Source organism: Carassius carassius, chromosome 40 (assembly GCF_963082965.1).
Source record: "Carassius carassius chromosome 40, fCarCar2.1, whole genome shotgun sequence".
NCBI classification, from domain to species: Eukaryota; Metazoa; Chordata; class Actinopteri; order Cypriniformes; family Cyprinidae; genus Carassius; species Carassius carassius.
Window position 1 is genome coordinate 12850390 of NC_081794.1, and position 27804 is coordinate 12878193.

General features: G+C 37.4%; 1 protein-coding gene across 4 annotated transcripts; it reads right to left on the reverse strand.

Annotated features, from left to right (window-relative positions):
* Positions 1-2764: 2764 nt before the first annotated feature.
* On the reverse strand, positions 2765-20978 carry baiap2l1a (BAR/IMD domain containing adaptor protein 2 like 1a). Of its 4 annotated transcripts, none has more exons than XM_059532039.1 (14): positions 20698-20978; positions 19810-19885; positions 19531-19617; positions 15469-15530; positions 13664-13735; positions 13422-13556; positions 10099-10251; positions 9277-9432; positions 8992-9112; positions 8590-8803; positions 5953-6012; positions 5677-5836; positions 3426-3466; positions 2765-3331 (listed from the first exon to the last, which is right to left on the reverse strand). In XM_059532039.1, the coding sequence occupies exons 1-14, from the start codon at positions 20746-20748 to the stop codon at positions 3259-3261; spliced, it is 1461 nt and encodes a 486-aa protein (XP_059388022.1). In that variant the 5' UTR covers positions 20749-20978; the 3' UTR covers positions 2765-3258. The 4 variants fall into 4 exon arrangements, with proteins under 4 accessions (XP_059388022.1, XP_059388024.1, XP_059388021.1 ...); XM_059532041.1 differs by having other exon boundaries at positions 5677-5833; positions 20698-20976; XM_059532038.1 differs by having other exon boundaries at positions 3426-3469; positions 20698-20975.
* Positions 20979-27804: the final 6826 nt, after the last annotated feature.

Genomic DNA, 27804 nt, shown 5'->3' on the forward strand with positions numbered 1-27804 from the left:
CCCTTAGTGAGATACCAAACGGATGATAGAAAGAGAACCATTTATGACACATTCATATAACGAACACAGTAATTTCTTACTCACCTTCACCAGTTTAACCAATACAGCATTTTTATAGAGTATGGGATTAATAAAGTTTTTTATGAAATGAAAAATTTATAATCTAGAATAAGTATACATCTTGATCCTGTGTAGTGTATCAGACCTGAACCAGACAAATTAAAGATTCAGTTAGGACTATGGTTGAAACATGAGGAGCCGAACTCCTCAGAAAGGCAACAGGATGTTGTAAATCAATTCCTAGTGCCACAAGTCAGAAGCAAGTCCACTAACCAACCAACTCTTTCACAGAACAGCTTTGAACATTAACACCATTAGAACAGTTACTGAAAATTTCATTTAAATTTGGGGCAAGTAACCAAGATTGATGGTCAAAGAGATGCACAGCCTGACCATCACATGTAAACCCATGAGAGTAAACAAGATCGTTGGATTGACTTCCCCCCCCACCTACCAGAACGAGACTGAAATTCCTAAGGGGATCTCTGGTCTCCACAGAACATCCTTATGTCAAAGAAAAGCAGAGAAACTCTCTTTTACAGATGTAGATGCACCAAAATGAACTCAAAAAGACTTCTAAAGGAATATCAGTCCACTGCTTAACTCCATATCATTTATGAAACCCACAAATTTGATTATCATTTTTCTAATCACTTATTGTGTATGTCTTTTTAATAACTATTGAATAGTTAAAGGATTCATATTCATGTTTAGTATGTATGTGTTTCAATCTAGTTGCTTGAAACGTTTCTGACCATCAGTTATTTGTCAAATTTATCATATTTTGTAATATAGGAATCATGTCCAAAATTATACCCTACAAGAGTGGGAAAATTCGGACCATGTGCTTGATAAGATAACATATGATTTATGATACCCCAAACAAAGACAATATCTAATTAGTCAAGACAACATTTGAGGTGTGGCCAAAAGGCCAGTTTAAATACTCAGGACACCATCAAATTTTGCTTTTAGCTTTTGCTTTTCAGCTTTGCTTTTAGTCATCACTGTAAGCGTTCTTTGAGCGATGTTCCAGCGTGCTTCGGCCTGCACGCCTGCTGCTACTTCACCAGGATGAGAAGAAACACCACCTAGTCTCGTCAAACTTGACTTCTGTTCTTTTACTTTAGTTTCTTTTCTTTTCCGTTGAGAGTTTCGTGTTCTGAGTTAGGTTTTGTAACGCCTTGTCTCTGAGTCTGACCTCGAGTGCCCGTTTAACTTCAACCAGCCCACAACTCTGCATCGTCAGCCAACGCCCAACCACGTCACTTCAACAACTACTGAACTTCCAGCCAATCAGCAATCTCGGGAAACCCCATTTTCAATGACAACAAAGGGAACCCCCTGTACACAGGCAACACAAGTACCTCCAGACTCTGATCTGTACTGGTGTATCTAATATAATTTTAACCTCACTGAGGAACTCAGTGCGAGGGTTGTTCATGTCTATGCAATTTCACATATTGCTGTAAACTTGGGATTTCACATTTTCATTCTCTTAAACTCATTCTTCCCTAACTTTCTATCTTCCTGCAACTCATGTGAATGTATGAGTGCGTGTGCTTATGTGTTAGATTAGTTTATATGTCTTATATTTATCTAATAAATCCTTATTCATATTGAAAGGAGAAGTATCTTGTGTTTTGTGCTTACAAGTTAATGTCTTAAACTGCTGATCTTGTTACTGTGCTAATTAATAGTGTTTTTACTATACTTTGGATATTAATATCCAGTGCAGATTTGATGTTGTACAGCTCATTCAATGAATCACTGGCAATATCAGTGATCAGCCGTGAAACCGTGATTCTGTTCAAATTCCCTTTAAAATCTTAAATGATTCCCTTTAAGCTAATTTACCTGTTTCCCTTACACCTGTAAGGAACCAGACAACTATTACTGAGAATAGCATTTGTTTCAGAGAAGATATAACAGAACAATGGTAAAATAATAATATCGAACACATTTTTATTTCGGAGTAATGTGGTATGACAAGAATTGGGGCAATAAATCAATATCACAACACAAAAAGAAAAAGGTATGAAAGAAAACACTGTATCCCCTACGTGATAACATGCTTGCAAAAGCATAACGTGTACACAAATTTACAAGACTTAAAAAAAAAAAATCAGTATGTATTTACTTTCTGGATTTCTCTTAACTAGTGAAGAATGCTCATGTGTTTGAGCTGAGTAAAAAACAAAATCAGTATGTATTTACTTTCTGGATTTCTCTTAACTAGTGAAGAATGCTCATGTGTTTGAGCTGAGTAAAAAAAAAAATCAGTATGTATTTACTTTCTGGATTTCTCTTAACTAGTGAAGAATGCTCATGTGTTTGAGCTGAGTAAAAAACAAAATCAGTATGTATTTACTTTCTGGATTTCTCTTAACTAGTGAAGAATGCTCATGTGTTTGAGCTGAGTAAAAAACAAAATCAGTATGTATTTACTTTCTGGATTTCTCTTAACTAGTGAAGAATGCTCATGTGTTTGAGCTGAGGTCAAGTTAAAGCCAATAAGCCAACATTCAACTGTGCAGCTAGTAAGATTATCACCACACATTGCACTCATCTTTAACATGAGGAATACAAATTTCAACTAAGTGTCTTTATATTTTCATCTTTTAAATGTGTAAAAAGTGTAAAGGATAAGGAATACATAAGCATTTTAAAACAACAAAACCAAGATATCGTATAACAAAAACAGGTTATAATGATACTAACAAAATAATTACAGGACGAAACACTTTGGGAACTGGCAAACCTCACACTACTTCACTGGATTTTGAAATGAAATGTGATCTGGTTATGCGACGTGTTTCTAATTAGGGGCTGCAATACTCCAACCTTAGAATATAAATTTGGATTTTCAGTTTTCCTTTACAAGGCCCCAGACACAGAGGACCAATATGGTCAGAAAATAGCTATTCAAGAGCCTGTTTGGTGCTGTGCATTCTCTTGGAAACTCAATTGTATGAATCCAGTTACAATTTAAAATAATTTAATCAAAGTCTAAAATTCTTATAAATAATTCCTCCTGGAAATTTTAATATGCTAGTTTGCTTTTTTCGAAATTTTAAGGATTAAAACTGATGTTATAACAGAACCCTTTCATTTGGTTCCATTGCCATATCTGCAATGCATCAATATAGGCAAAACCTCTGAGGCACAACTTCACAACAGGACAGGGCGGCAGTCTCCTCATACGATTGGTGCAGATCTGTCATTTGTGATGGTGGGTCGTAGTTTGACCGTGGCAAATGGATTCACACCCCTGATGAGGAAAACTCATTGTGATTGCAGATAATGGGTTAAATGCTAGTGCACTGTAGTAATACTGATAATTAATTCTGTTAAAAGATACTCACCCAAGGAATGGTGGCACTGAGTGACCATTTGGCAAAGATGACTGCTGAAAACACAAAAATAAGAATAAAAAGTAATCAACATAAACCCTTTAGAACTTAAAGGGGAGAGTGGATTTTCCCCGTCAGACAGGTTCGATTAAGATGTCAACACCTAATTCTGTCACTTCACCAGCTGACTAAGTACTTAGAACAATTGCGGTGTCCTATGACCACATCATATGCGTCAGGAATCTTGATAATCTTGAAATGCTTGCTTTCGCTGAGTGTCGATCATATGTTAACCATAACCACGTCAAGTGACTATGAACTGTAAACAGTCAGGGAACATGCATGTTCCTTTATGAATAAGAGAAGGGTGTACTGGGAGTATTCTAGAGTTAAATCTGTCCAAGGCAGGCCCAGATGTGGAGCCAGGATTTTTCATAGGGGTGGCCAGGGAGGGGCCAGCAACCAGTCTGGGGTGGCACAGAAATATTCATTATTTCAATATAAAAATGTGATTGACTAATTTACAGGACTGTTTTAGTGCCTAAAACACAACAGAGTACAATAAATTTTTTATTAAACTGCAATTGAGATATTTGTGAATTAATACTGAGTGAATATGACAATTTTTGCATTATTCCTCACCTCCAGGTATTTTAATAAAGGGGCTCACTATAGATTTATTGCTCATTCAACTTCTCAAAACTCCCAAATGATTGCTCTCCAATATTGCATACCCATGGATGAGACATGCAGAAAGATGCTTCTGCCTAATTGCGATTTATTGCCTTTGCGATTTAATTTTAATTAATTGTGCAGCCCTACATTCAAAGTGAATTAGTTTTGACCACACTTTCAATTTGATCTCTGTGCCCTAAGGCAGTACACAGGGCTTGAGGTCATTCAGAAGAGGGAGCCAGATATTCAGTTTCTGTTTGACATCAGCTGATATAGTAAAGCTCTAAATATCTCCACTCTCCTTCACAATGTGAAAACTAGGTAGGGAGAATTTTTCAGATGTCTTTTTATTTTTCATAATGATAGTAATGCAGAGCATTCATCTACCCCTCCCTAGGCCTCCCGGCAACGAACAAAGGTTACATTATTGCAGGTCTCAGAACGTATGCTTTTGTGATTATTGCTGCTTATGTGGATCAAATTTGTAAAATTCAAAGTCTAAAGTACAGCTGAAGAAATATAGCTGGGTCCAAAAGACACTAGTGAAAATACTTTACATAATTTTATATTGCATAACACATATTTGCATTACTTTCTAATTGAACAAAATTTGTTACAAATGATATTAATTTTCGTTTAATTTTGAAATGTAGTATTTTGACAGCAGCTTTCACACTGCATAAACAAAGTTTGTAAAACCTGCTTATCATGTTCTCCAGCATGATTTGAGATAATCTAAAGAGCATCTTGAGCTTCAATGGAAGAACTATACAAAGAGCTTACATGATGACTGTCTCCAACTTATTTTTTATGATTAGTGACTTAAAAATAGTGCAGTCATATATTTACTTTTCATTTTACAAATATTTGATGTATATATATTTTTGAAAGTCTCTGAAGCTCATTAAGGCTTGAATTAATTTGTTACTGTATTTGTAATATGCTGATTTGGTGCTCAAGAAACATTTCTTAGAAATATTTTCTCCTCTGTGATGTTTTTTTTTCTCAACACTGAAAGTGAACACTCGATGCCTCCCCCTCCCCTTCTCTATCACTTAGCAGTTAATTACAACAACAGATTCGGCACATTTGCGTTAGAAAAGCGGAGCTTTCACGTAATGGTTTTACAACTCTGAAATTACAAATAAAAATATATACATTCTGAGATATGAACTGAAATGAATTGTGGATTTTATTATTTACATTTAAATCGTCCTCATTTTCACCTTAGAAGTTTGGGGAAGCTGTGCTTCCCTCGATGAGCCGCCATTGAATGTCTTTATTTTTTTTGTTCCTAGTCAAATTAAATATTTTATAAAGCAACACTGTATGCATCTTCATACTGCACTTGTATGCATTTTCTAAGTGAACCCTCTGTACAGTAATAGAGGTTTCATGTTCGCCCAAAAGGAACCAGATTTAATCAAGGATCTCCCTCTCGGAATACACCAATGACTTTGCCTACTTTATGTCAAACACAAAAGGATAAGAGGCCCAGATACTCCTCTCCATCTCTCTTTACAGAAAATGGTGCTTTTCCAACTAACTTTGCACTTAGCTATCCTATTCGCCAGCGCAGTGTGTTTACCATGTTCTGTGGAGAGGGGGTGGAGGGCTTGATGGGTCTGTCCCTGGATGAGTCACTGTAGTCAGGCGGGGGCAGCAACATGGGTTCCTCCACCTCCTCGTCTTCCTCCGGCTGCTCAGGATCAGTCACACTCTGGCTACGCAATGGGCTCTCGACTCTGCTGAACAAAATACATAAATTGATGTCTTACTGTTTTGTTAATTGATAGATAAACATGGTTAGTTTCAGCTTAAATCACATGATTTTCCCTCAAATTCATAGGAAAAGCAGTCTCACCTGTTGGCAATCACTGCCTCATTGTAAGCCCGACAATAAGATGAGGGAAACCATCCACGTCTGCAATTAAAAGACAAAAAATATCCATAATGTTCATTATGCTTTTCTAACAAAAAATGGGTACCAGCTCAATTTCCATATGCATTAAGGCTTTTTGATTTCAACTACTGTATGACTAATCAAAAACCACTGTATTGGCACAAATGTAAAGTGAAACACCATGTAACACGAAGAGTACATTTGGTTTTGGTTGCTTAGGAACTGTCACACCACCAGCGGCAGATAACTTTGAACTGAGCCTTCAAGAGTGCGTCGGTGCATTAAGACGTTTTCACTTCTCAAAATAGTGGTGACAGCATAATGGGTAGTGAGGGAAAATCTGTGGACCTTGGACCTCTGAAATGGCAGAGCTGCTCATTAAAATATGCAAAACAAAAAAGTATAAGACCACACAAAGCACATCCACTGATGCCTCCACTGCAGAAGGATCATTTGACCTCTCATTTGTGTGTTGCTATGGATGAATGATTAAATGCATGTTAATATAAAGAACAGATGCACCTGTTAGCTATCAAATATTGTATTTGCTGTCAGCAAAAGGAACTGCAAAAATTGTCATACTCAAAAAAGAACAACAATCTGACAGTTTAATCGAACAAAACTGACTGAAATTCAGCTTTACTATAATGAGTAGGTTAACAAATTTAATTGCAAATAAATGACATTATTATGTGCATCCAAGACAATTATTTTGCTGTTTCTGTGAATTTAAGATAAAGCAGAGCTGCACAGTTGCAAGGTTTTCCTCATGTTTGTTGTTAAAGTCTGTGTGAACCAGAAGTCCAAACCTGCTTAACTTCAGCACATACTTCAGATGCATAAAAAAAACTGAATTTGAAACAAATCGAGGGCAGGCCATTTTTTGCCATCTATAGCTCGCAGCAGACTGGCGGTTGGAGGGAGATGGTCCGAGAAGAAACACCATTTCAGAGGGGATGCAATTTTGCAGATTTTGACTCAATATTAGCCTACAATTATTTTTTCCTATGGATGAACCAAATAATTCTTAAACTAAATAGCATAATTTTTTATTTCACATATATTTTAAAAACTACTACAAACAAGAATTAAATTCAATTCATATGAAGTTTCATGTTAACCAACTCTTGTCTGAGTTGCCATTTTGCCATGTTGCCATTTTGTGTCCAAATGAAGGCAACAGTTTTGTTTCATGCAAAGTAAAATAAATTTAGGCTGAAAAATAAGCCTGCTGCCATGCAAAGGCTTACGGCAGCAGCATGTTTGTTTCCTCTCAATGACGGAGAGAAACATGCACCTCTAACATATCTGACATGTGGAACATGTCTCACCAAATCCTGGAAATAAGCAGAGTAAATCTAATAAACAAAAACATGTAACCAGTCTTTCCAGCTCAGGAAAGCTGATGTCATAGTGCCATGAAAAGGTTTTTGCCCCTTCCTGTTTTTATTTTTTGCATATTTATCACACTTAAAATATTCAGATCATCAAACAAATTTTATATTAATTATATAATTCTAATTATATTTAATATTACACAAAGATAATGAGAGTAAATATGCAGTTTTTACATTTATTTATTAAGGGAAAAAAGCTTTCCAAACCAACCTAGCCCTACATAAAAAAAGTAATAGCCCCCTCCTGTTAAATCATGGAAGAACTGTGATTTACCACATTATTTTAGAAAGCAGAGTTCAAATTCACTAGCCACACCCTGGCCTGATTACTGCCAGACCTGTTGAATCAAGAAATCCCTTAAATAGAACCTGTGTGACATAGTGAAGCATGCTTAAAGAGCAACACATCATGCCACCATCTAAAGAAATTCAAAAACAGACGAGAAACAAAATAGTTGACATGCTGGTTTATAAAGCCGATTCTAAGGCTTTGGGACTCCAGCGAACCATGGTCAGAGCCATTATCCACAAATAAAGAAAACTTGGTACAGTGGTGAACCTTCCCAGGAGTGGCTGGCCTAGCAAAAATTCTCCAAGAGTGCAACAATGACTCATCCAGGAGGTCATAAAGGAACCCAGAACAAACTCTGAAGAACTGCAGGCCTCACTTGCCTCAATTAAAGTCAGTGTTCATCATTCAAGAATAAGAAAGAGACTGGGCAAAAACAGCATTCATGGGAGAGTTCCATGGCAAAATCAATTGCTGACCAAAAAGAATACAAAGGCTCATCTCACATTTGTCAAAAAATATCTTGATTATTTCCAAGTGGGCCAAAATTCCTCCATAGTGATGTTAAAGACTCACTGCCAGTTATCGCAAATGCATGATTGCAGTTGTTGCTGCAAATGGTGGCACAACCAGTTATTAGATTCATGGGACAATTACTATTTCACGTAGTGCGAGGCAGGTTTGGACAGCTTTTTCCCTTAATAAATTAATAATTATTTCAAAACTGCATTTTGTATTTACTCTGTTTATCTTTGTGTGTGTGTGTGTATATATATATATAATGTTGCACAAAAGTAAGTCATACAGGATGGAACTTCATGAGGTTGAGTAAAATAGCAATAATTAAAATTTTTGAGCAAACTATCTCTTTAAGGGTGAAAAACAAACAGTTCTATATAATGATTTACTTACTGTCCAGTATGTTCTAGTTCTCCATACAGCCATCCATCCCTCTCCTCTTGAATAAGCAGTGTAATGATGTCTCCATCATCAAAGCTCAGCAGGGTCTCGTTATTCCCTGCTGTGTGGGGGAAGATAGTTTGCACCCTGGCCTTCTTCCCCATATCAATACCGCTAGACACAGACTCAGACCTAGACAAGCCGTTTCCGTCTTGGCTGTCTTGATCTGTAGATTGCAAAGTGCAATGTACGTGATATTAACGAAAGATATCTTGTGGCAGTAAACAGCTAGATTAGTAATCAAAGCAACATTTCAAGGAGTGCCTCATCAACACAAAGACTAGTATGCTTGATTTTTGAGAGCAGAAGAAATGAAGTCTGATTAAATCAAAGTGTAAGCAGCCGTCAGCTTGCCTGAGTACATCTCTGATGAGATGGGGCTTTTAGGAACGTCCTGGGAGAACATGCTGGCCAGTGGACTTGTGTGGGCTTTGAGTGATGGGGCCGGTGGCGGAACAATTGAACCGGAATTGGTCTGAGGAGAAAAAAAAAGAGACAATGCAGAGACCTTAAAGTCGGTGCTGTTTGAACAAAACTCAATCAGTTGGTGTTCAGCTTAAAAAACTGAACTTTATGTGGCTCTCATTTACACAAACTCATATGTTAATGGTGGTAAATTCCCTTCTGTGTGAGACTAACCCTGTCACTGTGCTCCAATGTAGGCGAGGACTCTGGTATGACTGACACTTGAGTCCGCAGACTCTCAATCATGGATATCACTGTGTCTGGCACCCTGGTGGCATCGCTACATTTATCTTGCCAGCTGGGCAGTGTCACAGTCAGCATCTCCTTGGCCTGTGGGGGAAAATGCAAAAACTGTTCAAAGGAAGAAAGGCAAAACAAGGTACACTAACATTCAAAAGGTCAGTGTTATTTTTTTGGGAAACAAATTAATACTTTTATTCAGTAAGGATGCATTCAATTGATCAAAAGTTACAGTAAAAGTAATATTCCAAAAGATTTCTTTCTATCAAAATAATGTACCATGGTTCCACAAAAATGTTTTCATCATTGATAATAATCAGAAATATTTCTGGAGAACCAAATCAACATAACATAGAATCATTTCTGAAGGATCACATGACACTAAAAACCTGGGTAATGGCTGCTGAGAATGAATTATATTTTACATTTTTCCAAAAATGATAGATAAATATATTATTATTGTAAACATTTTATACATTAAAAAGTTATTTTTAATATTTATATTATATTATATTGTTATAATACTTCACAATATAACAAATCTTACTGTATTTCTGATCAAATAATGCAGCCATGCTGAGCATAACAGACTTCTTTCAAATACAATCAAAAATCTTATCAATTCCAGACTTCTCAACAGTATTCTACCATTACTTCTGATTTCTTTTTGCTGCCACGTCTAACAACATTAACTGGAACACCAGTGAGATTAATATTTATTAAATCAGAAAATACTGAATACTTTCTGTGGTTCACCTTGTCGTGGAAGGCTGATAGCTGATAGGTGAAGCCACAGTGTTTCTCCACTAGGAAGCAGAACCTCCTTTTCTCTTCCAGCAGAGCTTCCTTACATCCTTCTGCAATAAACCTCTGCATGTCTGTCTGCCGGGATGAGATGGTCTCCACACACTAAAGATGATAATGATCATAAGATATGGCATCACATTATACTCTCACAGTAGCCCGCTTGAAAGGAACAGATGCATTCTTGAATTCTTGCTTGAAATAAACAATTTTTGGGATATACTGCATTGAGAAACACAACATTCAACAAAATGAGACATATATATATATATATATAACATATCATTATGAAGTCCACATAGTCAACACCTCATACTAATGCAATAATATTCTCGTGAGTAACTCTCTTTCCAGGCTGAGGATTCATTACTTTTATAGACCTGTGAAAACGACACCAGAAACAGAGCTCTGTTCTTCTTCCCAGGATTCCCCTCGCTATTATGGTTCTGTGCAAGTTGTCATAGTGACCGTGAACCTTGCTTGTTTCCTTGGAGCTGTTTTCAGAATCTTTTTTTTATTTTTATTTGCAGATCATGTCTGGACAAGAAAGTCTTACATGAGTATTGTCTCTCAGTGGCTTTAACAAGAGCCGTTCATTGCGAATACGAATGACATGACTTCAGGAAATTATTATTTGGTGGATTTTGTCAGGGACACAACCTGACATGTTTTTGGATGAGATTTCAGTCCCAGCTAAGATAAATGACATCTCATCAACTTAAAATATTGACATTTACATGACAGGAAACATGTTTTTATATATTTACTTCATTTGCCCCCACCCAAAATGTTTTTGGCCTTTTTTGCCTAAATTTGATATAAGAAAGTAGAAGGACAGACAGAAAATCATGGAAGAGGAGAGAGGACAATTCGACTGGGAAAGCACCTCAAGCCAGGACTAATCTAAACCTCATCACATGGCTATCATATGGCTTCAATCCAAAATTATTATTTAAAGTTTGATACTATGTTTACAATGGCAATTTTAAACTAAATGCAGACTCGTTGTGATTTCCAAAGCGAACATGACATAAATAGGTTTCCATTGCTAACGATTCAAAGAAACAATGTGCCTTTGAAAGGAGGAACACAGTGGTGACTGTTGAGCTATTAAAACTGACTATTAAAATCTACTGCAACAGATTCAGTGCAGGTGACAAATCATGTTTCTGATATTGAGCCATTAACTTAATTGAATAGAGCGGTTCCCATTTGTTGTGTAAAGCCAACCAACCCTCTGTGATGGCTTCCCTCAATAACTTTTTATTTGCTTTTAGAATAGCAGGTTTGGATTTATGAGTAATATAATGTCTGTCACAAATATTACTTGAACAATTTTTTGCCCTACCAAATAATTTACAGACTGTCAAACCTCAAACATGAATTCTGAAGTCACTGTTATTGTTTTTTTTTATGTTGCTATATAAGGACTTTAATGACTCATCAAGCATGTAAACACATTCTTGTGATAGTTGCAGTCTTCATTTAAGTTTTTTTAAACCCTATCTCATGAATAAATCTCATGGTTTATCTAAACTCTATTCATTGAATGATCCTTCTCTTTGGTGACTTCAGTTTGAGTGCAACACCCACATCTCAAAATCCAATCAACAGCCAATGAATATAACCAAGTCCTTGCCTACAGTATTTAAGTCCTATTTTTTCATATCCATATTTGTTCTTTTTCGATAATCACACTCATACATCAAAACATGAAAGAAAAGATCTGTCACTACTTTCGCTTATTTTGGCTTCAAGCAACTTGTATCCACTTAGTGCACACAGCACCTTTAAAATTCATAACCAAGTTATGATTGAGGTATCAAGTAATACTTTATCTAAAAACTAGTGCTGTCAAATGATTAATCGTGATTATTCGTATCCAAAATAAGTTGTTAACATAATATACGTGTGTGTACTGTGTATATTTATTATTAATATATAAAAACACACTCATGCAGTCTATGTATGATTATTACACACTATTTTCCTATTTAATACTGTAAAGTAGGGCTGTGCAAAAAATCGAATGCGATTTTCATGCGCATTTCATCAGTAAAGACGCTCCTGTAATTAGAAGTATATCTCCAGCACGTGCGTTCGGATCAGGGTTGCCAGGTTTTCACAACAAATCCTGCCCAGTTGCTTCTCAAAACTAATCCAAAACTAGTCCAATCGCGTTTCCAGGAGGTTCCCCGATAAAAATTGCTTCCCAGGGTTACAATATAAGTTTTTTAGCAGGGTTGCCTTGGTAAAATTCGCATTTTAGGTGCTAAATATCACGTTATTTGTATTGGGGTCGCTTCGACCCGCAGACATGAAAAACAACCACAGACTTGGCAACACTGGTTGGCATTTACTACACCGAGCCGTAATTCACTGACAATCTACACAAAATCGATGTTAAAATCGCAGGCGATTCTTTGTCAATTTTGAAAACGATTTTGTGTTAGTTGTCGGTAGACTACGGCTCTGTGTAGTAACTGCCGCTCCACCTGAACCAGTGTTGCCAAGTCTGCGATTGTTTTTCATGTCCGCGATTTGAAGCGACCCCAATACAAATAACGTGATATTTAGCCCCTTAAATGCGAATTTTACCAAGGCAACCCTTCCAAAAAATTATATTTTAACCCCGGGAAGCAATTTTTATCGGGGAACCTCCTTGGAAACGCGATTGGGCTTGTTTTGGACTAGTTTTAAGAAGCAACTGGGCAGGATTTGTTTTGAAATCCTGGCAACCCTGATCTGAACGCACGTGCTGGAGATATACTACTAATTACAGGAGCGTCTTTACTGATGAGATGCGCATGAAAATCGCATTCGATTTTTTGCACAGCCCTACTGTAAAGTGCTTTGACACCATCTGTATTGTCAAAAGCAATATATAAATAAAGGTAACTTGACCATATATTTTGAAAATATTTACATGTATGCATTTTATATTATATATAAATATATTTAATAGTATACAAATATAATATATTTTTCTTATCTAAATACGTGTGTGTGTGTATTTCTATATACATTATATATATAAATAGTACACACACAAATATGATGTAAACAAAAACCTTTATTTTGGATGTGATTAATCGTTTGACAGCACTAGTAAAAACCCAGAGGAAATTACAGAATGGCTCAAAACTGCTAATGCTGTGCTAATTTTCTTCCAAAATGTAGGACTACAAACTGAACAGCTCTGTTATGTATTCAATTAAATGATAAGATAAAAGACTGCCAAACAGATTTCATAATGAAAAAACAAGAAACTTCACCTCATTTTCTTTGATCTCATACTTGGACGAATGCTTCCCTTGACTTTTTCTCCGCAGTTTCTTCAGGTCAGCCTGCGACTTGTCCAAAAAGTCTTGCTTCAATTTGTGTTCTGACTGGTATCTTTTGAAAGTGGCCTAGAGGGATTGTAATACCACAACGCTAATGAGATTCCCCTGCTTGCACAGGTGAAGGAATGGGAAGTGTTGCTTGATTGACGAAGAGAAAAACATGCAATACTTACATTCATGTACTTGATATCCATATCGGTTTTCCTTTCCAGTTCAGTGATGAGCTCTCTGTTGAACTTCTTGAACTGTAGCAACAAGGTTAATGGAGATAAATCGCTACAGAGCGATAACAATCAATAATAGTAAAATTGCATTAAGTCACCATATAATTCCACAACAATGATAACATTATTTAGAGAAGTCGAACAAAAGGGTTATCTTATCAGCTCAGGTAGTTAAATATTCAAAACACTGTGAGTCCGAATACATAAGATCATCTGATTAAAAAATGGTTTGGGAGGAAGAAATGCTTTGAAGCTCAAGAGAGTAGAGGGCCAGCCCTTAATACAGTCACATAACTCAGATAAGTTCAGCACACACACTATCCTAAAAGCAAATATTACTATGGTATATGATTTATAATGTCAACATTTAAGTTTAAGTTTCAAGATCAAGTGACTACAAAAATGTTTGAAGTTACAAATAGACACAAAGTTCTTGTCCTCCTTTTTTCCCCAATAGCACTGCTTGCTACAGTTCTGCTCATAGGTTAAAAAAATTCCTTGAAGATGTTTATTTCATAAAAGCTGCATATTATATTTTTGACACTGCTCTAATGATGCTACTTTACATATTAATACACTACTTTACAAACATTTTGGTTTAGTCATTTCATTTATGTTTTTAAAAAAGTATTTTCTTATGCTCACCGAGGATGGATTTTTTGATCAGAAATACAGTAAAAATAGTGCTATTGTGAAATGCATACATACTTACTTTACCATTTATTTTAAAGGGGTCATGAACTAAGAAATCACAATTACCCTGATCTTTTGACATGTGAGAGATTATCGTACTATAGAAACATCCTGTAAGTTTCAAAACGTCATAACTGGTCCAAAAACAGTTTTTACTGAAACCAAGGTGCCAAAATGAAGCGTTTCGGATTTTGTCTCATTATGTCAGACTTGTAAGTGTGATGAAAGACTGGCCCTACAGAATCAGATCAACACCTACATTATTGCATCTTTGGCCCTGTCCACTGGCACATTAGTGAGATGAGATTGAGAGAACGGAGCTACAGAATCACTAGACTAAAAATAACATTGCCTTCCAACAAATCCTTATACTTGTAAAGTGGCTATTTATTACATTTCACATGCCATTAACATGTAATAGTTCATCTCAGCAGTTGTAACTGTAAAAACACAGTAAACATTTTCCACATGTAATGTTTTATATGCAAAGATGTTACAAAGTTATAGCATTGGGAGTTTACATGAAGTCTTCAAGGAGAATTCCCCTTTTAAAAGGAGCTTTAAATAAAAGGGCTAAAATCAAATGACTATTCTAAATTAGTAGAGTCATTTCTAAATTACGACAATTTATGTAGATATTAAAACATTTCTTATCATCATCAATGTTGGACGAAAAAATATATTTGAAATATATTTTTTATAACATTATAAAATGTCTTGACTGTCCGTTGATAAAAATATTAATTTTTTTTTATCTTTCTGACCCCAATATAGTTTATATATTCAATAAGTATTAGTATTACTATATTATTAATAATAATAATTTTGAATTGAAGGAAATGTTTAAAAAAAAAAAATCACAAAAGGCTCCAAGATGTTACGGATTACTCAAGAAGGTAAAGAATTACACGTATATGAAGAACCATGGGTATTAAAACGGCGTAGAATTATCCAGGAACATATACTGAATACCTATTAATATCTACAACTTCTTCTGGATTTAGAGAGGAATATGAGGAAAAAGTGATGCATCAAGATCTTTAGACATATTGCATACTTACAGTCTCCTCTAGCTCCAGCTGGACCTTCTTATGCACTTCTGAAATCTCCATTAACACCACCCCTGAGAAGGAAAATGAAACATTATTGCTACATTACTGATACTTATAGTTTTTTTTCTAGTTTTGTTTCCATCTCGACTGGAAAAACAGTTCAAAGTTGCCTTCAGAGGTATGAAGTTGTACTTTGGACTTGAACTTCCCTGTACATGACTCCCCTATGAATAGAAGTTTTTCATGCATTTCTCCTACTTTGTATGATCGGTGTTATTTTATCTAGCTGGGGCTCCATTAGTGCTGCTCAGAAAAACAAACTTTACAGCAAACAAGCAGAGGTGAGTTGTAGCATTATCACTCATCCAGCAGTTATGATAGCATCATTAGCATGGCAAGATCAGCAGTGGGTCAGTAAATGCCATCTTTGCACTGAGAGAATAAGCACCCGCTCTGTGTTTTCACAACCCCTAGAGATGTTGCATAAAAGTGCACAACCTTACAAAGGTTACAGGGCATCCCTGCCAGTGGATTATGGAAAGCCTAAATGGATTATCCGTAGTGCCTACAAATGCAGATGAATCAGTATCAGTAAAATCAACTTTTGATTGTATAAAATCCAAATGCAAATTCTATTTTACATAATGCACATTCATCAGTGCACATTATTCATTTTTACTCTGCTTAATGAATCTCTTTTGATTGGATTCGGAAAAAAAACAAGGGTGGTGGTTTCCCATCCTACAGTTTTTCACCTTGAATATCCTTGAAAATATTTGATGCAAATGATGTTGATGTTTATTTAAGATGGTTTAAAGTAGTCAGTTGGTTACAACAGATCATTAAAAATTAAAGAGTAGCTAAAAAGTCATAGTTTTGTTGTATGTGTTCTGTTCTGTTCTTTATGATGTTTGAAATGAACGAAATATCAATGTGCAAATATACCTGCCAGAAACAGAATCAATAATTATGTGTTTGCGTACCATATTATGTTGTTTATATTATCTTTGCCATAAAATATGAGAGAGTGACATCAGGAAGACTCTGTAATATGGTAATATCATAAACCGCTGAGATGGTTTTATTTTTGGAAATACAAATTTTTGCAACCTAAAACAACACACCAAAACAATACAAACATAATTGCAGTGTATCAGATTAATAATTCCGATCACAAGGAAGAAGGTTTCCTGAACATGACAGGCGATGCTTTCAGTGACAAGATAATATTACACAAGAGACCGGAGACCTGATTTCTGACAATAAATCCATGCTACAACAACAATAACTGAAATGACTGAGTGAATCACACTATTCCCATGATATGGCATTCAAGTACACCTACATTTATTTGGATAATAGAAAAAGTACAGTGCACTCTCAGAGAAATGTGTTTTTAAAGTAAAATTAGAACGCCTCAGGTATAAAGGAACAGGCTTGGGGATTTGCATGTCACTGTGTTCTGTCTACGCCACATGCATGAGAAATCTACCCTCCAAGGGGGAAAGAAATTTGCTGACAGAAAACCTTTGATGAGAAATATATACAACCTCAAATAGAGGAAATGCTAGCTAGTCAATGCCAACATGAATTGCTGTATGCAATCCATTTTACTTTAATAATCTAACACTTCTCTAAGTAAAACAGATATTCAGTGAAAAGTCGTGACATTTGCCAAGTATGGTTACCCATACTCGGAATTGGTGCTCTGCATTTAACCCATCCAAGTGCACACACACAGCAGTGAGAAGTGAACACACACCCGGAGCAGTGGATAGCTATAGATCCAGTGCACGGGGAGCAACTGGGGGTTCAGTGCCTTGCTCAAGGGCACTTCAGCCATGGGTATTGAGGGTGGAAGAGAGTGCTGTTCATTCACTCCCTGCCACCTACAACTCCTGCCAGCACCGAGACTCAAACCTGTGACTTTCGGGTTACAGGTCCAACTCTCTAACCATTAGGCCACAGCTGCCCCCGAAAATCTTTAAATCAGTGATCTAAAATATACCGTAACATTTAAGAATGGACTGAATACAAATTTGCTAAAACATTGTTCAAATGGCTAATTTGTAATAGTTAACATTACCCAAAAACCTACTAAAGTGACATCAGCAGAGAAGAAAAGTTGTTTCAAACTGGAATAGCAAATAATAACATTTTAAATAAATAAGGTCAATTTTGATTTTATGTTGGCTTTAAATTCAACACATTCACATATTCTACAAATAAAGTGTTCCTGTAGCTCAATTGGTAGAGCATTGCGATATCAAGCGCAAGGTTTGGGGTTCGATTCCCCGGGAACACATGATAGGTAAAAATTGATAGCCTGAATGCACTGTAAGTCGCTTTGGATAAAAGCGTCTGCTAATTGCAAACAGTTAATTTAATTTTAAATTTAATTTAAAGTATAATGAATGTTACATTTCAAATGCATTACCTGGTAATATTTGGGTCTTGTGCTTTTAACACAAGGAAACTTACCCTATCTATTTTCTAAATTTGTGTTATAGATCTTATTGTGAATGATTCATCCATGATTATGTTTCTCTTCTTCTTCTTCTTCTTTTATTTATTTTTTTAATTGTAATTGGTTCAATTAACAACTGGTAGACTGAACCAAAACCAATAGTATGAAAGAAAAGATCTATCACCACATTCCCAGCAAAGGACATTGTTCACTTCACATCATCAAGCACATAAACCAAACAGTCTCTGAGAAATTCGCCATGTTCCTACCAACCACCTTTTGGCTGCTGTTATGCTTGATATGTCTTTCAAAAGCAATTCCACCGTAAGATTTCAAACAACTTGACATTAAGGAACTTGTTTCGTTAAAATAACAAAAGTACCCGTACATGTGAATGTTCGTGGTCAAAATTTTAGAAGAGATTGTCAGCTAAGGAAAAAGGGTGGTGACTAAACTTCTTACATTCCAGTCATACATCTCTGACTGAATGTTTAAAGTCCCTAGAGAAATCACTTTAAGAACTAAATAGAGAGTTACAATAGTAATTCATTATGTAGTATCATTTGATGAGACATTTGGCCCAGACGCAGTCTGCTGTTCATATTAATTATTACTAAGTTCAACTGTGTTAACCAAAATGTATTTGTAACCCAACTGGAACTTTCTTTCAGGTGTGTTGATGTTGAAATAATGCTTAATCAAGATCTTGTGTCAATCAAGTGTCACAAGCAATCATAAGCTGTGCATTCCTTATATATACGGAATACGAGGTCATTATGAACATTTGCAGCATTACAAAGCTACAGCATAAGATGGTGATATAATGCATGGTCTTATGACTAAACTAAATGTGAATATCGATGGCAAGCACTTTGAATTTGCATGTTCCACTGGAACATTCGAGCTGTTATGCTTTTCTCAATGGGATCAGAGGTGGAGAGGTTTATAGACAAAGTCTCACAGAGTCACTGTTTACTTTGTGTGTTTGCTGGCGGTCTGTGCAAAACATGTGAGAGAATCCACACTGTCTGGCATCATTTGAGCTGTCTGAAAGGGATTCCAGGACAAACTAGGAACGATAAAGCAAGTGAAGCTCAGTAAATCACAAAAGAACACTTCACTGGAAAGCAAAAGCTCAATTACAGTAAGCAAAATGTATTTGTACGAAGAATGATGTGTACCATTTTTGGGTAAATTAACAGATTAATGTGAAGACAAAGCCATTAATCTTTGTTATTTGCACAAAAAAGGTATAATTTTCTTTCACCGGATCTGCGGTGGCGAGTATGAAAAGTTGCCATGAGAGGTAACAGATGGCGTTTTATAAATCATAAGTCATTTTTTCCAGGCGATATGAATCAAACCGATGCTGAGTCACAAAAAGTCAACAAGAACCAAACCTGTCTGGGGCTTTAAGCAAACGCAAATGTGGAACTCTATTTGAGAAAATGAGGAAATAACTGGCACCGCACATTCCAAGACATGTTGAGTACAATGAATCATCTGCTAGGAAATGTTAAGCCGTGCTTTGCACACAGCACATCTATATCAGCAAAGGCCAGATTAGGACCTCTGGGCAATGGTTTTTAGAGAGTAATACTCACCCAGCTCCCTAGACACGGGCGATACGGCAGCATTTTCCCCAATCTTTGAGACTGCATCGAAATATGCCTTTCCAGCAAAGGTCATTGCTATGAGAGAGTGAATAACTCCTATTGATTAACAGGAACTGGTAGCCAGACCGCATGTATTCCACATATTTTGAGAGAAATACTGTTCTTTTTTTGTAAGAGTTTTAGGTTTATTGAGCTTTTATGGGACATTTTATGTAAAAATGTAGGGTTATGTATATTTATTCTTTGTAAATGAACTGATTTGATTACCTGTCACTGCTTTCTCATAGCTCTTCCCCAGGTTGACCAGATTCCGCAGTCCTGGGTTAAACTGTTCCATCACATTCTGGAGGAGAAGGAAACAAAGTTCATAGTTCAAAGTTAAAGGGGCTGCTGAATGAATCTAACGTAACTTGCGCGTACCCCATGCCCGTACCCCAGGGAAGATATTTTGTATAATGCTTTAGTTTTTTTCTATTCAATCAAATCAGTGGTATCCAAAGTTGTTTTGGACCACATCGACTTCCACTTTGGAAATATGATGACAAGTAAATGATGGCATCATTTTCATTTTTGAACTGTACCGGTTTCTACATTTTAAAAGTGCACATAATTCCCCATTATAGGCAAATCACATTTTATTGTCCATCGAAAAAAAATGTACAATACACTTTCTAAAAATACATCTGTGTAGCTAAAAATGCCCTTGCTTAATCATTGACTTTTAATTATATAGCCTATGAGATCAAAGTCCTGTTAAGTATATGGCCCTCTTGGTCTCTATTGAAATGCCCTTCTGTAATGTAATTCTGGGCAGGACCTCGGCTAATTCCCAGGAACACACCCTTGGCAAAACAATGAACAGTCAGGTATGCAATAACAGAAACAGTTCAGCACAAACTGGTTTCTTAACTCAACCCAGAAACCCAACTGAAGCACTTTAAAATGCACTCCTGCCTCTATTGCACAATTCACACGCACCCTAGAGTGCCATAAAATAACACTTTATTATTAAACAAACCAACACAACTTTCACGAGTATGCATGTACTGGGCTTAATTTGTCAATGGCAAATTACATACATACACACACACACACACGCGCGCGGTTGCCTTAGTCAATAACCAAGAAGATGAACGCATTTTAAACCTACGTTACCTTGTATGTGCTCTCGGTGAGTTTGTTCACGTCCTCCGGGGTTCGAGACATTTTTGCAGGTATTCTCCAAACGTCCTTTGGTGACAATTCAACTTTGGCTGTTTAGTCTCGTAAAGCTGTGTTTTCGTCCCACCTGTTAATGTGTGTGAAGTGTCAAGAGAACCGAGCGCTCTAGCGCTCTCGAGAAGAACACGATACTGCACTGATGCGCTGGAGGAGGAAACCTTTGCGCGCGACCTCATACCACACGTGGAAAGGTGGGATCCGTGACGTCACAGCTTTCCACGGCCAAACAGAAATTAAGTCATTTTTCTTTCTCTTCTCTTTTATTGTGTTCCCCCTGTACTGTTATATATTTTTTGCTTCGCTAAATAATGTTCCGATTATTCTGTAATGATGATTAAAAACTCTTTTTGTTATGTTGTTAAATATATTTGGGTTGAACCTGGGGTATTCTGCACTGTGAATATATGTTTATTGCCACAAAAAATATATATATTATTTTATATTATGACAGTAAATAAAACAATGGTCTTGAATTTAATTTATTTGTATTTTATTTGCTAATTTGTCAAAAACAAAAAATAGAAAAGAAAAAAAAGAAAAAATACTGTTATTATGTTAATGAAGTCAAATTGTTTAACGAACATGCAGATTGTTTTTGGCTTGAAAAATATTTAAAATACTCTACAAATTTAAATATCCATTTCTGTCTGAGTAATTAAAGGTCATTTTGTTCACTTATGTACTGAAAATGGTAGCAGCATGATTGATATCAAAATCATGAGTTGTCAGATTATTCAGATTATAAACATTTCACGCTTTAAATTAAAGCGCCACTTTGTGGCCGTTTGTTTTGTTGTTTTGTGCGGTGAATTCGGGTAATCTGAGACGATATTTATTTATTTATTTATTTTTGCAATTTTGACTTCTGCGATTTATTTCGACATCTATATAACACATTAGATCAACACATTAATCTTTCTTCTATATTAACCATGCATGACAAACACAATATCAACCATTTTTAAAAAAGAATTATGAAAAAAAAAAGACAACTATAGAAATCGCAATAAGAAAATGTATATTCCGATATCAGGAATAATAATTTCTATCTCTATACCGGATTAACGATCTAATGTTTTAATTAATAAAAATAAAAAATAAAAAATTATATTAATTAGGCCTTTGCCCTGAAGTTCTGGACAAGGGTGGAGTGACTCGGTTGTCAGGGTGAGGACAGTAAATACTTTTTTAAAACCTGTCTGCATGAATCCTTCCTGCACTGGGAGATGGAACTTCTCCAAGTACCTATTGCTCCGAAAGGAGGAAAAGGTAATTCAACACCACCCCCAGACTCTACTTGCATGGGCTGTTCCATCCCCACCTCCATCTATTTAAGTCCAGGATCCTTCAATGATTCCCATGCTCAAGCGGAGGTCGAGGAACTTACTCATAGTCCCAAAAGTTACTGAGCATTTGATTCATTCTTTTGAGTCAATTCTGTTCAAAGGCTTGATCAAACCAATTGGCAAACGAGTGAACTGGTTCATGAATCAGTTTGAATGAGTCGTTCAGTTCCCTGCCGCGCGCGCTGAGCGTCTGAAGCGGTTCACTCGGAGTTGTAACGTTTAAGAACAGAAAGAGCGTTGAAAACGTGGCTGGAACTGCACTGAATTGAAATCTGCAAAGGTTATTGTTTGCTAGCGATGGAGATCCTTATTAGATGAACACCGCGTGTGCTGTCTACTGTTTAACAGGTAATAACTTGGGCTACATTCGATTACAGTACACGATACCACTGTGACATTAGTTTGTTGTACGTGTGTGGTTTATAACAGAGGGGAGTCAAGTTGAATGCAGCTTCCAAAAGACAAAAAATAGCCGATTAAGATTTTATTAATTTTAATACAATCACACTGGTGCAAGTACGTTCAGCGAGTCATATTATCAGCTGCTAAATTCAGATCTGTGATTGCTTGCTGGCGCTTAGCCAGAGATAGATGCGTTTATACAGCGCTGCGCATTATAACAAATCACACATGATTCTTTTGAGCTTATTAAAGCATTGGCCAATCAGAGGCGTTCAGATGAGTCATCGCTAAAATGCCGGTGCTTCCTACACTCGCTCACTGACTGGAGACCTCTTTCTGGCGAATTCTCTCGCAGGAACAACAAAGTGCAGATGTGTGTACGAATCTTTAATTAAGATATTGATTTCAGTTTCAGTGATTTTAATGGGAGTTTCTGAGAGTGATTGAAATCTAGACTGTCAGTGAAAATTATCTTTAATAATGTAAATGTTATTTGCTCTTTTTCTGAACAATGAAAGATTAGTAGCAATATTTATATCACATTAACTTTCAATGTTCAACTCACATTTAATATAAAGTCAGTCGTATTAAAAATATGTTATGGCATGACACCTATATCTGTTACTTAAGTAAACAGACAGGGTTTTATAATAAATTACATAAATTGGAGTAAAGGCTGATGAAATATATACATTTATACACGCACACATACATTACATACATTTGATCTATATATCTAAATAAAAATAGGCTCAGTATATATGACCCAAAGTAACTAGTAACTAACTACTTGAGTAGATTTTTTTATCCGATACTCTTTTACTCTTACTCAAGTAACTATTCAAGACTAGTACTTTTACTTTTACTTGAGTAAATATTTCTAGAAGTACTTTTACTTTTACTTGAGTACAGTTTTTGGGTACTCTACCCACCTCTGCTCCTTCCAGGCTCCTTGCTTTGCCAGAACTAACCAAACTCCTTGCCTTGCTGGCCTCACTTAAGCTTCCTGCTTCATTGGCCCAGGAGCCTGTCAGAGAGCCCGCTTCAGTCCAGGAGCCCTCAGAGTCCACTGCAGAGCCTCCTGCCAGCCAGGAGGTCATCCCAGCTCTGCCCAAGCTTCTAGCCCTGCTTTCCCCTCCCTGGCCTCCTGCCCTGCCAGTCCTGCCCTGGCACCCTTGTCTACCTCTGTTTCCTGGCCCTCTTCTGCTACACAGGCCTGGCCCGCCATCCCTCCCGCTGATCTGCCTCCCTTTCCACCTCCCTCCTGAACTTTTGTGTGTTCTGGTGGAGCATCTGGTATCCGCTCCTTAGAGGGGTGGGGTTGGGTTTGGTATTATGGGTTGTAGTGTCAAGTGGTGGTGCCCTAGACTGGCCACTGGATGGCACTCTCCCCTTCCACTGTTTCATGTCATAAACACAGTTTCCGTAGTTCTTTGATCAGTCTTTTTTGTTACTGAATATAAGCTGTTTGTCATTAACCCATTAACTCATCACTATATATACACCATGCTCACTTGGACTTGTTGCTGCATTATTAAACTGGTTACGTTTTGCTTGTTTCATTGTTTCCTTGGAGGTTGCTTTTTGGATTACCTTGTGTTTTTTTGCCCTTGCCTTGTTTTTGGATCTTTGTGATGAGAAATAAATTTGCACTTGGATCTATTTTGTATTTGACATTCTGTGATAAATTTAAAGCAACAGCAAGCAACAATTTGATAAACATTCATTCAGTTATTCAAGTTCTCTCTACTAAAATTGGGGCTACTTGGGGAACAAACAGTCTTTGCAGGAGATTATCTATCATCTATGATTCAATTTCTTTAGCTAGCTGCTAGCTACTCTGAACTTGTGCTAATGTTATTATCTCCAGTAGTTCACATTAACACCCATTTAGCCCTTGTCATTAGACTTGTAAAGTCCCTAAATGCATATTTCCCCCATTTGATGACTGTCCCAGCTGACCCAAAACATGCTGTCCCACATACTCATATTTGATCATGTGGGATGACAAAAAATGTTTAGAAATGGATAAAACATATTTTCAACACTTTAATACACATTTTGTTGCTTGAATAGATCATAAACATAATTTGACAATAATTAGGAACATTGCCTTATTTATACCGATATATGTCCTTAACATTAAACTGGTCAGAGTCCTATATCATTGACCTGGCACAAATGGCACCCTAAACCCTCATGGTCTTTCTATGATCCCACACTTTCATGATGTAATGCTGCATTTACCGTCGGGCAGAAGTCTGCTGTGGAGCTTGCCCCACTGTCATCATACAAAGGATCATTGGAGTCTATCAGTTCTACCCTTTGAAATCCTTCATTCTGAAGGGCCCTTTGAAGTGGCTATTTTTGAGCACTTCGGTAACCACCCTTCGATATGGCGCCCATGATTGTTTTCACTCCGAAGTGCCCTTCGGAGGGTGATGTATCCCATTTGGAAAGCACCGGAAGTGTTCCATTTGGGACAGGGCCTTGATTGACAAGTGCCCTGCCCCTTTCTGTGAAGTCACCCCCATGAAGTCATGTGATTTCAGTCACATGACTTCCATGCTAAAATTATAGTAAAAGTCCTGTTGACTAAATTTTGTTTGCTTAGGTGTCCCAGATTACCCGAATTCACCCTACTATTGTTAGCTGGTAAATTCAAACTGTAGCAAAAAAGTGTGACTAGTCCACACATTTTAAAAGCTTGCAAATAATATGTAGACTTTTGCATCCTCTAAAACCTATCCAGAAAACTATTGAGGAGTGAGCTTGTGAATTTAGTCATGTTTCAAGCTTTTGTCCCATTCATCACTGTTAATTGCACACCTGGTATTGCACTCAGCTGTCTCCACTTTTATCATTTTTCACCTGTCCATATAAACCAACCTGTCTCATTCTGTTTCAAGGAGTCCTTGTTTTCCGTCACCCGGCTTTCTTGTGTTCCCTTGTGTTTTTCTTGTTTCTTGTTTGGACTGATTTTGTGGTTATGACCTCTTGCCTGTTTTTTGGATTTTGATTTGGATTGCCCCATTAAAATACTGCGATTGGATCTCTCGTTTCCTGTGTGCATACGTTACAGAAGGACTCCATCATGCCCAGATCCAACAGTGTGGGATTTTGTATCCGTTCCCCAGCCACCATAGAGGAGCGGATGGGGAGACTTTCGAACTTAACCACCCTTCGTCAAAAGGGGAGTGAGGTGGGTGGTTTGGCACAAATATTCTGGACCCTAGCGGTAGGAATGGGATACAATGATGAGGCACTTAAAGACCTTTTTAACGCTTGTCTGGATAACCCTGTGCCTGAGTGGGAGATGAAGGAGCTGGAGGTCCTGGATTTTTGCCACTGCACAAAATGGCCGCCACAAAATGACCCTCCAGAGTCGCGTCGAGTCAGGTCCCCGTTGACCCTCCAGAGTCGCGTCGAGTCAGGTCCCCGTTGACCCTCCAGAGTCGAGTCGAGTCAGGTCCCCGTTGACCCTCCAGAGTCGAGTCGAGTCAGGTCCCCGTTGACCCTCCAGAGTCTAGTCGAGTCAGGTCCCCGTTGACCCTCCAGAGTCGAGTCGAGTCGAGTCAGGTCCCCGTTGACCCTCCAGAGTCGAGTCGAGTCAGGTCCCCGTTGACCCTCCAGAGTCGAGTCGAGTCAGGTCCCCGTTGACCCTCCAGAGTCGAGTCGAGTCAGGTCCCCGTTGACCCTCCAGAGTCGAATCGAGTCAGGTCCCCGTTGACCCTCCAGAGTCGAATCGAGTCAGGTCCCCGTTGACCCTCCAGAGTCGAATCGAGTCAGGTCCCCGTTGACCCTCCAGAGTCGAGTCGAGTCAGGTCCCCGTTGACCCTCCAGAGTCAGGTCAAGTCAGGTCCCCGTTGACCCTCCAGAGTCAGGTCAAGTCACCATTAACACTCATGAGTCAAGCAAAACCACAGTTAGACCTCATGAGTCAAGTCAAGTCACCAATGATCTTCATGAGCAAAGGCAAGTCACCGTTGATCTTCATGAGCAAAGGCAAGTTTTTTTTTTTACTTCCTGTCTCTGTTTCCCTCTATGGACCTGGCCCTCCAACCCTCCCCCTTATCCCCCACCAGTCCACCTCCCTCCTGGTCTCTGTGCTCCTTGGTATGTTCTTGTTCGGTGGAGCATCTGGTAGCTGCTCCTTAGAGGGGGTGTAATGTCACAGTGTCTGGTCTGTGTTTCCCTGGGTGTCCACTAGTGGTCTCACTTCCCCATAGTCACCCCACTGCAGGCACTACATTTCCCACAGGCCTTTGTCCCATTCATCACTGTTAATTGCACACCTGGTATTGCACTCAGCTGTCTCCACTTTCATCGTTTTCACCTGTCCATATAAACCAGCCTGTCTCTATCTGTTTCAAGGAGTCCTTGTTTTCTGTCACCCGGCTTTCTCGTATTCCCTTGTGTTTTTCTTGTTTCTTGTTTGGACTGATTTTGTAGTTATGACCTCTTGCCTGTTTTTTGGATTTTGTTTTGGATTACCCCATTAAAATACTGCGATTGGATCTCTCGTTTCCTGTGTGCATTCGTTACATCTGGTAAGTTGTCTAGTCCACTTTGGTCTTTTGATTTGGTTGGTTACTTGGTGGTAAAAAAAAATTATATATCACTATAGGAAATGTCAAAGGAAGGATTATTTTCCATCAAATGAGAGAGAATTCAACACACTTGCGGGATACTGGGAAGTGGCATCTTACATACCCACAGTTCTTTAATTTGAGCACTTTGACCTGAGACAAACCCTGCGCTCTGTCACTTGCAAAATTACTTCCAATAATCCAGAAAATTGGTTAAGATAAATGTGCCCCCTAAAAGCACAAGTTTTCCTGCTTATGTACAGTAACAGAAATATTATATCAAATTTTAGGCTGTGACATGATTATGCAGTGCCATTTCCCACTAATCTTTGTTTGCTCTTTTTCCGTGTTATACATTCACTCTCACATGTATACAACCCGAATTCCGGAAAAGTTGGGACGTTTTTTAAATTTTAATAAAATGAAAACTAAAGGAATTTCAAATCACATGAGCCAATATTTTATTCACAATAGAACATAGATAACGTAGCAAATGTTTAAACTGAGAAATTTTACACTTTTATCCACTTAATTAGCTCATTTAAAATTTAATGCCTGCTACAGGTCTCAAAAAAGTTGGCACGGGGGCAACAAATGGCTAAAAATGCAAGCAGTTTTGAAAAGATTCAGCTGGGAGAACATCTAGTGATTAATTAAGTTAATTGATATCAGGTCTGTAACATGATTAGCTATAAAAGCTTTGT

Bases quoted from the DNA above. Each gene is read 5' to 3' on its own strand.
- baiap2l1a (XM_059532038.1), bottom strand. From the start codon at position 20,748: ATGTCTCGAACCCCGGAGGACGTGAACAAACTCACCGAGAGCACATAC. The intron at 15,531-19,530 runs GTGAGTATTACT...TTTCCTTCTCAG, and splicing joins GCCCGTGTCTAGGGAGCTGG to GGGTGGTGTTAATGGAGATT. The intron at 13,736-15,468 runs GTAAGTATGCAA...TTGTTGCTACAG, and splicing joins AGCTGGAGCTAGAGGAGACT to TTCAAGAAGTTCAACAGAGA.